Raw genomic sequence first — 13,578 nt, forward strand, 5'->3', positions numbered from 1 at the left:
GTGTCTAGTGTTTTTTCTTCTTATTATTAAGATTAGTAAATGAGCTGATAATATCTGTTGTTGTTGTTGTTTTGATTTATTGGTGCAAGGGCTACTAAGGCCACAATGCACCTATTACAATATTATTTGTACAGGTTTGATAAACAGGTGGATTTAGATTAGATGGAATTTGTTTATTGTTCTCAGGAAGGTAAAGAGATCATTTATATCTGGTCGGTCTCCAAGAATTTATATCTGGTCGGTCTCCGAAAGTAAGTTGATTAGAGGAACATAGATGTGAAAAGAAAGTTGTTTGTCGTTCTCTTAAATATAATGGGCAATCAAGAATAAGATGTTTTACTGTGAGTTGAGTCTGGCAAAAACTCAATAAGCATTAAAAAGGCAGAATTAAACTATAATTCTGCCTTTTTAATGCTTATTTAGTGAAGCACTGTATAGTTTAAAATTAAACTAAGCATTCATTTGAATATCATACCTTACATTATATAAATATTCATTCTACAAAACTTACCTTTTCAAAGGAGGGCAATTGCCTATCTTCTGGGTGAAGACCATTTAATGAGCAATGAAGGAGCATCTCAAAGATGAATCTATAATTCTGAATATTGCTCGCCTTAAAATCTTTAAATCCATCCTTCACATTATTCAGAATGCTTTCTTTAGTCAAAACCTGAAGTAAAATATTCTGTAATACTTTCTAATTTTTAACAGCATTATATATAAAGTATAATGTAAAATCTCAATTTATCACGTTGGTACAACCCACTAAAATACAATGTTTTCATTTTTGAATTATGAGGAATAATACCCATCTCAACTGCATGAAAACTGAATTAAACATACCATAAAAAACTTTCAATTATGCATTACATAACATATAGCCAAAATTAAACTAAACCAAGCCACTCACACAAAATTGTCATATAAAATACAAAACCTGAAGACAAATTAAGACCCCAAAACATGCCAGTGTATGACATACCATCAATGTGCAACCCTTTCTAAAATAAACACAATAAATTTGAATGTCCCCTGAAAAATTGAAGGAAATAAGCAAATCTTCCTTAACTAATATTACCTGAGATATATACACTAAAACACATAGATATTGATAAATACTGAATGGATGGTAGTCATAGTAATGTACAGTAAGTTCATGATTAGAAATGAATATCTGTATCGTGCCATAACCAGTGGTTCCCAAAATGTACTCCGTGGATCCGAAAGGAATCACGGAGTATCGGACGATTTCTGTAATGGCTACTTTGAATTTTACTTATTTTTTTTAAACAAAATCTAAATATTGTTAGACTGGATGTTGTGCCCAACATGAGAATTCAGTTGTCTACAATCAGGACTTTAAAGGACTTTGTGAGATGAAAAAACAACACCAATCTTCATTCTAGTAACCTATGAAGTACAATTGATTGTATACTCAAATAGTGTCAGTTCATTCAGCTATTTTTTGTGTCAGTCTGAAAAGGCTAGATTCTAAACATATAATAAATCAGTTCTGAGATTTAAATTTTTAATTTTGGATACCTATCATCAGGGCACACCGTATTTAAGTAAGCTAGAATGTGAGGTTCCATGGTTATTTTTCAAAGCCAAAAGGGATCCAGAAGAAAAAGAAAGTGATATTGAAACACCTGGGAAACACTGCTTTATAAGAATACATGATATATGCATTCCAATACAGTATTATGTAAAATTAAAATACACTAAGCAAATATAATTCTCCCAAAAAAACATAATGAAAGGAATTAAATGTGTCCCAGGCCAGAATTTCATATAATATGTTAGAGAAGTACATACCTGCAAAGCCTATATGCTTAAATAATATTAAAGTTATGTTATCAGAAGAAATTGTAGTAGCGTAACAAAACTTTTTATCAACATTGACCACTTTAAATACCATAGATATAACAATACCGCAAAAAAATTAAATAAAACATCGGATGCCATAAATGCATACAATAATATGCACTTTTTCTAATGAATGTTGATATTCATTAAACTATTCCTTTACTAAACTAGAATTTAACATATTAAATCACTGCAAGAGAACTTCCAATGAACTGCACACAAATAGAGTTTTTCATGCCATTAAGTAAAAATTATGATTATTAATATGTATTATATTTAATTAAAGTAAATTATAAATATACACAGTATATCAATTATTAAAACGAAAATTATGGTTCCTCAGAGCAGTTTAATATACTTAGAACATACATACAAAGAACGGTTTAATATGTATGTTCTAAGTATATTAAACCACTCTGAGGAACCATAATTTTCGTTTTAATAATATGAATCCGGAGCACATAGGCCTCTTCCACTATACAGTATATCAAATTACAGTATAAGTTATAAGCAGAAAAATAAATTACAAATATGAAAATTCAATCAAATTATAAATTTTTAGGTACCTGTGCATACTAAATAAGAATACATTATATATATAGTAGAACCCGGATAAGAAGTTTTACAAGGGACTGGAGGTTTAGAACTTCTTCCACGGGAAAGCTTCTTAGAAGGGGAAATGACCTAAGGGTATGAAATATTAACTACAGAAATAAAAATGATTCATAAGTTAACATCATTTTTAAGTACTATTTCAGAATTTATAAATATTTCATTCTTCTGCTTATGGGGAAACATTTTTAAACCGAGTAGTAGTGGCATGTGATGCAAGAAAGCAAGCGTATGAGCTTATGCAGCATCAGCCAAAAAATAATACAAAACTATTCCCTCTAAATATTTGTCCAGTTCCTCTTTAAATTTATTTAACCTATCAACTTCCACAATGACAGATGGAAGTTTGTTCCAGCAATTAACCACCCACTGGTTAAAGGCAAATTTCCACATCTATTCTACATCTGTCCTCCCCTCAATTTCAATTTATGCCCCCTTAGGTTCGTAATCTGAACAAGTGGAAGAATCCCATCAGAATTCAGCGTGCTCAACCCACTCAAGGCCTTATATACACCTCAATCAGATCACCTCGCAAGTGCCTAGTCTCCAGCTGCTGCAATTTGCAGAACTTAAGCCTCTCCTTAAGAGGATCCCTTCATTCCCCTCACCAATCTTGTTGCCCTTCTCTGTACACGTTCAAGCAAATCTACATCCTTCCTAAAATGAGGCCTCCAGACATGCACGCAGTACTCAGGGTGTGGCCTGACCATTGCCTTATACAGAGGGACAATCACCTCCTTTTCCCTGCTAGCAAAATTCCTGTATATCATTGACAACACCCCATGAGCTGCCCTGGCAGCCTGTCGGAATTGCTCAGAAAACTTCATATCTGACTGCACAATTACTCCCAGGTCTTTTTCATTTCCTACCTCCTTAAGTGTAGTACCACACAGTTTGTATGTTTCTCTGGAGTTACTTCTACCCATATGCAGTACTTTGCATTTTTCAATGTTAAACTTCAGTTGCCACTTCTTAACCCATCTGCCCAAATTTTCTAGATCCTGCTGCAGTAACACACTGTCATTAACAACCCTGCTAACCTTTGTATCATCTGCAAACTTTGATACTAAGCCTGATATACTTTCATCAATATCATTGATAAATATATAAAACAACAGTGGACCCAACACCGAACCCTGTGTGACTCCACTAATAACATTAGTCCACGAAGAGCAGCACCCATTGATTACCACCCTCTGTCTTCTCCCACTCAACCATCCTTTTATCCATTGTAGCAACTTATCCTTAATATCATTCTGCTCCAATTTGTACAGAATGATATTAAGGATAAGTTGCACATGGATTAGGCAGCAAACTCAAGTAAAGAACATTCTTATCAGAACTAAAGAACTAAAATGGTCTTGGGCAGGACACATAGCTCGAAGACATGATGACAGATGGACTAAGAAAATAACAGAATGGTACCCAAGAGGAGCTAAGAGAAAACCTGGAAGACAACGCGGAGATGATAGATGAAATTCACGAGTTTGTGGGTAGTAAATGGATGGCCATTGCACAAAACAGAAGGAACTGGAAAGTTGCTGGAGAGGCCTTCATCCTGCAGCGGATTGAAAATCGCTGATGATGAAACGGATGCAAATTTGGCTTTAAATCTCCACATTTTTGGCAGGGATAGCTTTTGTATCAGCACATACAGTAGTGTATGTGTTTGAGCTATTGTGCGATCTTTCCTCCAGAAGCTCAAGAAGTTGTCGATTACTTCAAAATGTACATGGGTTGGGGAATCCTGACAAAAGGCAGCAACAATGATTGCCACAATTTCCACATGAAATCTGAACTTCAAATGTATTAAGAAAGAACTAAGCTTAAATTAAGTGCATTTTGAACAATATGTAAGTGGATATGGATCAAAAAAACAAAAGAAAAAATATCGTGGCTGTGCTGAACAAGTGAGAAAAATTGTGGAAAACTGTGATACAAACAATATTATTGATTATATTTGAGGTATATCTCATAACATTTCCTATTAAAATAGTTTTATTTCAATTTCTATTATTACTCTAATACTGTTAACAATATTAGAGTAACAATAAAAATATCTGTCTGAATTAAATAAAAATGTTAATTTCAATTAAAATATTTCTTTTTAGTATTTCTAGACAGACAATGAATTGTGGGCTATGAACTGTCCACATGAACTGTGGGCATGATGAATTGTCCACATGATGAATTTGGGGCAATTAACTTTACAGATACAAAAATAAAGTATAAGTATTGATTATACAGTATAAGGCAGCTAGAAGCTTTTGTGCAACTAAAAAGGTGAAAAAAAGCAATACTCTATTTCCCCCTCTACCATATCCAGCCAGCTATCAAATTTCCATAAGACCTGGCTTCAAACTACCCAGGGAGTAATCTATTACAATGAGTAACAGCTTTCTGCCTAAAGGAAAACTAACTACAATAAACTCCTTAAAATCTGGTGATCAAAAATGTAAATAACAGTTCAATTTGTTAAATATAAACAAGTGACAATAAACTGAGTCAGAGAAAATATTGTCATTTTAGTATTAGAGAATATCAACGAATATTCTTCGCAGAAAAATATTTTCTGTTTCAGAATTAAAAAAAATAAATATTCTTCTTAAGGAATCATAAGAACAAGGTGCAATCTTTTATCAACATACATGCATGATATTTTAATTTTAATAATATACTACAGAGAAATTCAATCAATTTCTCACACATAACAACAAACAACAGTAAGTTTCAATTTAGGCTCTGTTATAACTTGTCATGTGGCTGATGAGCTATATGACTAGTTATATTGGCAGCAAAAATCTTGTTTGTGGAAATCTTGTGTAATAGATGCAGAATTAAAGTGGGATCAGCTTTGTCACCTAAATTCCACTTCAAAAGGCTTATTACAAGGTTGTTGCATGTCACCAACACTTTTCAAAATTTATATTGACATCTGCCTAAGATCCTGGTCAAAAAAATGTAATAAAATGGGATTGCCGATTAATAAGAACACCTATATTCACAATTTACTTTTTGCAGATGATCAGGTGGTGATAGCACAAGACTTAGAAGATGCAAAGTATGCATGTTGTCAATTGTTTGAGGAATATAAACAATGGGGGTCTAAAAATCAATTTTAGCAAGACTGAAATGTTGTCTTCAGGGCCAGGACATGTTCTAAATATTGCAGGTTTTAAAATCAAACAAGTCGATAAATTCAAATATTTGGGATCAATCTTATAAAGTGATGGATCATCCCAAGCAAAGATCAATAAGAGAATTACAGATGGCAGAAAGGTTATCGGCATGTTAAACTCTGTTCTGTGGAGCAAAAATATCCTAAATAAAACAAAGAAACTTATATTTCAAACGATTGTACAGTCTTCTATTGTATGGAGCAGAAACATGGACATTGAATAGGCGAGCGGAAAACAAATTGCTCTCCACAGAAATGGATTTTTGGAGACGCTCAGCAGGAACTTCTAGAAGAGACAGAAAATGGAATGAAGACATAAGGGAAAAAATGGAAGTCAGAAAGACTATTGACAGAAAGACAAAGAAAAGCGTCTAACATGGGATGGACATGAAAAACGGATGCAAGAAAACAGATATCTAAAGGCTATCCTGGAATGGATACCTCCTGGAAGAAGGAGAAGAGGAAGACTAGGAGGACATGGATGGAGGGAGTACGGGAGTGCATGACAGCCCAAGGCTTAACCGACCAAGACACCTTGAACCGCACTTTATGGCAGGAAAAAATTCCTAACAAGAAATAACTTGTAGGCTGAGGAAACCCATTGTAAATGGAAACACTCCTCTTGAAGAAGAGAAGAAATCTTGTTTGTGTGGAATTAAATTGATTGTCTGTGCTTGTCAGTAAGTCAATGCTTATGGAAAAAATTAACCACAGATTTAACAAAACATATTTTTACAGCTGTACATACTTGGGAATTTTATACAAATAAGGGAAACAATAAAACATTGCATGGTGAGGTATTTTAAAAAAATAATTAAAAATATGTTTTTAATATAAAAAATGAATTTTTAACACTTGTGTTCATAAGAGACTGAAAATAAAGGTGGCATCAAAAAGTGAACAATTTTGACAGCAGCTGGACAAAGCTGCAAAGGCACATAACCTGTTGCAAGAAGCTAGCAATGAAGCTTTCATGTTCTCGTGGTCATTTTTTGGATGGATGAAGTGAGTCAAAAATTATCCCAGGTCAGGCCGCTCTTTCACCACATATTCCAACAAAAATGTTAACAAGATCCAGGAATTTTTACAAACTCAATTACCAAGTTTAGATTTGGTAATACAGTAGAATACGTGGTATAACAGTAGAAGATATAACAGTAGATATAAGCAAAAACAGTTTTTTCCAAATCTTCACTCAATTTTGACTGAGTTGGGAAAAAGAAAGTTGTGTTAGGTCGGTTCTGCACAATCCAACGTCAGAAAAAAGGAAACTCTGCATAGAATTTGTACTGACCTGAAAAATTCACTTAACGATGACACCATTTCCATTATTCTAGATATTAAAGTTGATGCTTAAAATATGACCAGACTGATACCAACTAAAACAAGTTGCTACAAAAAAAAAAAAGATGTATTGAAAAAGTGCTCCACTTGATGTAAAAGGAATGAATATGCAAGGATTTGCATGAATTTTGGAAATGTCTGCTTCACATATACATAAAAGAAATTACATGAATAGTTAGTTAGCAATAAAAAATATATATATATCAGGAATGGAACATTTTGGGCATAACCTTATACAATTTTACTTCAGTTTGCATAACAACACAATCATATCACACATATCCTAATCAATTAACAAAAGTAATAGTACTTTTACAAGCTCTTACCATAAGAGTTTCAATAAAACTTATGGTAAACTGTCATTTTTCTGTTTTTCCTCACAGTGGCTTCAGATTACAAAGCCTGCAGAAAGTAAAAACTAGTCAAGTTATTGAGGGGATTATGAGAAGTCTTTGGCTAAGAATATTAACAGAAGTAGCAAAGAATTCTTTGCTTATGTTAACACTATAACAAAAAAATTAACCACACTGGCCCACTCCATAAGAATGCATAACTATTCATGATCCTGTTCAGGCTGCTGACAAACTGAATAAAATATTTTGTATCTACGTTCATGGATGAAGGAGTTTTTAGGTTGATTTGATTTGGTAGTTGTTGGCGCATCGGCTTCTGTGGCCATATTGCACCTCCCAAGGTTTTTGCAGTACTTTGATCCAAGCCCGAGGCGGGAATCGAACCCGCGACCTTTGGGTTGCCGGGCAGGTGCTTTACCCACTCGGCTAGCCCGGTCGGCCGGAGTTTTTAGGGGTAGGAATCCCAGAAGTATACCAAGTTATGGAGAGCTAAATGATTTTTTGATAACTGAGATGAAAGAAAAAGAGAAAGCTAATACTAAATAAGACACCAGCTGCTGATGAAATTTATCCAATTATAACAAAAGAAACAACAAAAGATGTAGGAAAACCCTTGGATGCAATTATAAAAAGATCTCTAGATTCATGGAGGGAGGGAGTATCTTTGGATTGGAGATGTGCAAATATCTCTCCTATTCACAAAGGGGATCAAAGAGCAAAGTGAATAATTACAGAATGGTAAGCTTGACTTCTATTCCTACAAATAATGGAATGGAAGTTAAGAGTATTGAAGAATCATCATCTTGACAGAAATTCAAATGGAAATCACACGGATCTGTTAAGGAGAGATCTTTCTGACCAATTGCATTGACCTAATTACACTGGTCAGCAAAAAAAAAAAAAAAAGCATGTTGCATCCTGTTAAACTTCCAGGTGATCCTTGTAGATTTGACATTGCTCAATTGAAGGAAATTGACATTGCTCAATCTGAGGGCAACCATACTGCTGTAACACCCACCACCAAGCTTTAATGAGAGGTCAATTTTAAGGGATTAAAGTCAAAAGGTTTCTAGTAAAAAAGATTTCATATATTTTAAGAAAACTTTACATACAGTACTAAATATTGAACAATGGGTCTATTAACCTTATACTATTTACAAAAATGGTTATCTGGTAACAGAACACTTATTTTGTCGTGTTTTGCCTTTTATAATTGTCCATTGGTGTCTCCCGTACGAGATTCCAACAGTAGTTGGCCAACATATTTGGACTCCATTTTCCCCTAGTATCTTTTTTTCTGATTTGAGAAATATCTTGGTGAAACCTTTCACTGCATTCATTGGAGACTGCTCCCAAGATTTCAGGAAAAAAGTCTAAATGGGAATGTAGGAGATGAAGCTTTAATGAGAGGTCATGGTTTTCGGTCATTAACCTGCAATATTTGAAAACTGAGGGTGATGTGAACTTTTTAAGCACATATCTGATTTTTGAATACATTTCCTACAAGGATCTGTCAAAATTATTTCAGGGAGGAAATTTATGCCAACCAGTGAATTAGCTACTATGACTTGGTAACAAAAAAGCTGTACTGGAAACAAAAAATAATTTTGACATCATATACTCAGATTTCAGTAAAATTTTGACACTAATGCACAAAGGCAGATGTACAAATTGGAGCAGTGTGACTTTAGGGACAAGTTACTGCTATGGATAACGGGATGGTCGACTGGCAGAAGACAGAGTGGTTATAAATAGGCACACTGCACTTTCTGGATTAATATCATTAGGAGTCGCTCAGGGTTCCGGTGCTTGACCATTACTGTTTATGGTAATTATTAACAACAATCGATGAAGCCATATCAAACTTACTGTCTAAGTTCATTGATGATACAAAGGTTGGCAAGGGTAGTTAATGATAGGAATCAAGGTGTACTACTGTAGAAAGACCAAGAAAAACTTCACAGTTGGCAATTGAAATTTAACATTGACAAGTGCAAGGAATTGAATAAGATATCAACTATGTGGTACCACACTCAGAGTAGTAGAGAATGAAAAAACCAGGATGTATTATGCAGTCAGACACAAATTTCTCTAAGCAGTGCAGAAAGGCTGTCAGGACAGCACATGGGACTTTGTTAATGATATATAGGAATTTTTTCTCAGCAGTGATGTTGTATAGGGCACATCTTGAGTACTACATAAATGTATAGCCTCTAGCCTCATTTTAGGAAGGATATGGATTTGTTGCTTTTTTTTTTTCTTTTTTTTTTTTTTTTTTTGTTAGTTGTTGGTGCATCAGCTTCTGTGGCCATATTGCACCTCCCAAGGTTTTTGCATTTTCTACTCTGATCCAAGCCCAAGGCGGGATTCAAACCCACGACCTCTGAGTTGCCAGGCAGGCACTTTACACACCCGGTCGGCAGATTTTTTGCAACAGGTGCAAAGGGCAATGAGATTAGTAAAGGGAACAACACGAATACTCTTACCAAGAAAGAAGTCAATTCTGCAAATTGCTGCACCTCAAAACTAGCCACCTGCAAGATCTTGCTCTTTATCTTTACTCTTTCTTATACAAAATATGGGGGGGGTATAAACTTAAATTGAAACAGATTGGTTGCAGGATACACATTCAAAAATTTGCTTTCATCCAGAGAATAACGAATTGTCAGAAGAACTTCCATCTGGCATTGTGGAAGTGGGTAGTTTGAATAAATTTAAAGAAAGATTATACAAATTATTAGGGAGGATGGATGGAAGTGATGTGGGAAGGGATATATATATATATATTTTTTTTGCAGATGCTGTATAAGCTTCCTTTCTTCCTTGCATTATTTTTGCCTAATAATATTAATATAAATTATTATAATACAATATACTATAACACTAATTTTTGTTAAAAGTACCTATAAAATGAATTAAAACTCACCTGCTCAGTATATTCAAAAGGTGTCAAAAGAAGATATATGGAGAGGAGACATTCCATTAGATTCAAAGTAGTTTTAAACTGATCTTTGTTATCTGAACTATTAATGAGTCTGTTATTTAACTTTAAATCCTGAACAACTGCTAAAAGTAGTTCATAAACCAAAGAGGGTATAAAATGGGGCAGTAGATTTTGCCGATATACTGATGATTTCATCAACTGCCTGCAGATATCCCATAGTTCACATAAGAAAGAAAAATCATAATTATTACTGTTACTAATGGTAAAGTATTCATCACAACAATCATGAGAAGAAATTAACACTGATGTCATCACAATTTCTTGTGAAGTTTTTGAGGATGAGTGAGTTAAATTCTCTGTATCAGTATTGGACTGAACAACAGATTCTTTTAAAGCACACTGTTCTCTTTCAACATAAGAAGGTACGTAATTAATCCACTGAAGAAACAGCTTACTATGCTGAATTAAAATTTTCTGAAAAAGAGACAAAGCTGCTAACTCTTTAAAATTCTCTGTAAATATCTGAATTCTGTAGTCCTTCCTTTTCAGATTTGACTCTGCAGTTTCAACTTCTGAAATTACAACAACTTTCAATACTTGTATGACGAGTCTACGTAACTCTGTTATAGAGAGTAAATAACTCAAGGAGTGCAGTCCTCCTCTGTTCACAAATAAAGTCAATAATTTTGGATTCACAAGAAATAATGGAAGAGAAGCTAAACAGTATTTGAAGGCACTTGTAACCTGCGACTCTTCTAATTGATGAGAGGGAATAAATATTTGTAAAATAACTTTCAAAAATAACTGGCACTTAAGATAATCTGTTGCTACACTTATAAGTCGCAAAAGATGCTTTCCCACAATATGTGTAGTTGTACCTCTAACGGACAAAACTTTAATATAAAGGGTAAGAACATTCCAAGGATCATTTACTTTAATTTGATCCTGATTAGCAAGGAAACTGCTGTAAAATGACTGATAATCATGTTTTGGCACAGAAAAGCTAGCATTATTCAATAATGAATCAGTTAAATACAATTTATCACAAAATTGGCAGTGTGCATGACTAAACTGAGTTAAACCTAACTGTCTGAATAATGTTTTCTCTAGTATGGAAAGAAGAGACTCTTGCACTTGCAGGTCATATTCATGTAATGATGTCAACACACTTTTCAGAATAATATGTACATTGATACAACAACATATCCCAGCTTTGTGCAAAGCTCTTATAGTTTCCATTAAAAGTAATTTTGATTTTGCTTTGGCAATTATATCAAAGAAAATAAGATTCAACGTTGTTACACAACACATTGGCATTTTGTTCATAACACTGTGACTCAATGAAGAACCTAAAATATCATGATGGTGATGGGATACAGACATCCAATTACATCTTTTATGGTCACCATCACAACTAATCTCTGAATAGCTATGTTCAACCCTCAGTGTCTTTAATGAATTTATAGCATTTCTGAGAAGGATTAAAATCCTTAGTGAGTGGTACTGATATTCACTTTTGCTCTGTTTATCTAAATACAGAATCAAATTACAACATACAATGGGCCCAAAGTTGTCAGAAAATGTTCTGATAACTTGTACAATCTTAGCACATTCTTCTAAGGAAAGAGTTCTCAAAGTCAACCTGCAAATGAGGATTAGTGCTCCAATAATTGATTCACAAATAAACATTATATCTTCTTTATGTACAGTCTTTGAAAATACTTCTGATTGACAACTAACATTCTGAAGTAATGGAAAAATGTCTACAATAATTGTGAGTAATATCCTTAAAGCTCCATTTAAGGCATTGACTACGTCTTCAAAATTCATGGTTCCTACAGATACAAACAATAACGAGAGAAAAAGTCTCCGCATCTGTTTAAACTCATCCAGAAACAACCCCTCTGATTTGCAATGATGAAAGTGGAGTGTATCCAAGGTATTGAGAGCAAATGAAAAAACCACTGCAATAGAAGGAGGGGGTGAAGAAGAGCAAGCAAATGAAGATTTCTTATCCAAAAGACAAATTTTATGCAACAGATATATCACATACATACATACTTCCATGCCCGATACATAAGAAAACATTATATTTGTTATCCTCGAATCAGAAAAATATTCCTCCATACAACAGTCCTGCTTTTCTTCTTCTACATCTGAATTCTCGCAATATTTCGGGGCAATTTTGAAATCAACAGTTCTAAAGATTTTGGAGTCTGCAACTTTACAAACCAATGAAACATTAACAGGATCCAAAGAATCAGAATCTCCATTCGAAACATGCCGTTTCCTACACTTTCTTCTTCTGTGATAATGTATAGAATTTGGCTGGCCCAACTGTTTAGGCTTACACTGCACAGTCTTTTTGGAAATAACATTGAATGTTCTTTTAACTGGATACACCTTATAAATTTCCAAATATACCTCTTCATATGATATTCTTCTTAATTTCTCTAAAAAGAGTATAATAAAATACCATTAATTCAAAATTAACAATTATTAACAATCAATTTTAATATCAATAAACAGACAATGTCCAACAAATTGAACTCTACTGACAAAATATCTATTTTAAACAATACAAAGAGCCCCATTTAAAAAAATGTATATATTGACAGAAATTTAACCATTGAAAAAATAAGTTACTTACGAGATGATTAGAAACAATTAACTTAAAAAACCTTCAACACATGCTTGCTGATATTTTTTACCATTCTGTAATTTTCCGACCATCATTCTTGAGTTAAAAAAAAAAAAAAAAAAAAAAAACTTTCATTTGAAAAAAAATTACATTATCACTGTAACTGTATATTAATAAATTAGAATTCCAGTCACATTTTTTTAAATACCTATATTCACAACTTTTTTTTTAAGCAAAATAAGCATCATGTGGAGAGTTGGCCAATATTATTTCAAAAATCAAATCAGAAAATTTTTTTAAAAATCATAAAAAACATCACGTCAAAATCGTTAACCCCTCTTAGAGGGGCTAAGAGGGGTTAATAAAACAAACATAAGCAAAATTTATACTGATAAAACAAATTCCAGAACTAGGGGCCACAAATTCAAATTACAAGAGAAGAAGTTTAAAACTACAGCCAGTCCTCGTATAACAAGTGTTTACACTACACGAATTCGATCATACACGATTTATAAATAGGAGAACGATATCATATATAACACGAACTGAATTTGCTTATGCACGATTCGCCTTTGTGTTTACAAGAAATGGCAGTCGAACGCGGAATCACCTCAACTGAACGCAACACGATAGGAATGAA

The 13,578-nt window shown here is 33.6% G+C and overlaps 1 protein-coding gene across 1 annotated transcript in view; it reads right to left on the minus strand.

The window, feature by feature from the left end:
- Positions 1–13,578, minus strand: part of LOC150084631 (lysosomal-trafficking regulator-like) — a 686,318-nt gene that overhangs the window by 597,481 nt on the left and 75,259 nt on the right. The window contains exons 7-8 of the mRNA XM_090376308.1: positions 10,280–12,750; positions 512–670 (exon numbers count right to left, since the gene is read on the minus strand). Of these exons, the coding sequence (XP_090232434.1) occupies positions 512–670; positions 10,280–12,750 (2,630 nt within the window). The remainder of the gene's footprint in view (positions 1–511; positions 671–10,279; positions 12,751–13,578) is intronic.

The sequence above is a fragment of the Mastigoproctus giganteus genome, chromosome 6 (genome assembly GCF_048544385.1).
Source record: "Mastigoproctus giganteus isolate SK-2022 chromosome 6, ASM4854438v1, whole genome shotgun sequence".
Taxonomy (NCBI): domain Eukaryota; kingdom Metazoa; phylum Arthropoda; class Arachnida; order Uropygi; family Thelyphonidae; genus Mastigoproctus; species Mastigoproctus giganteus.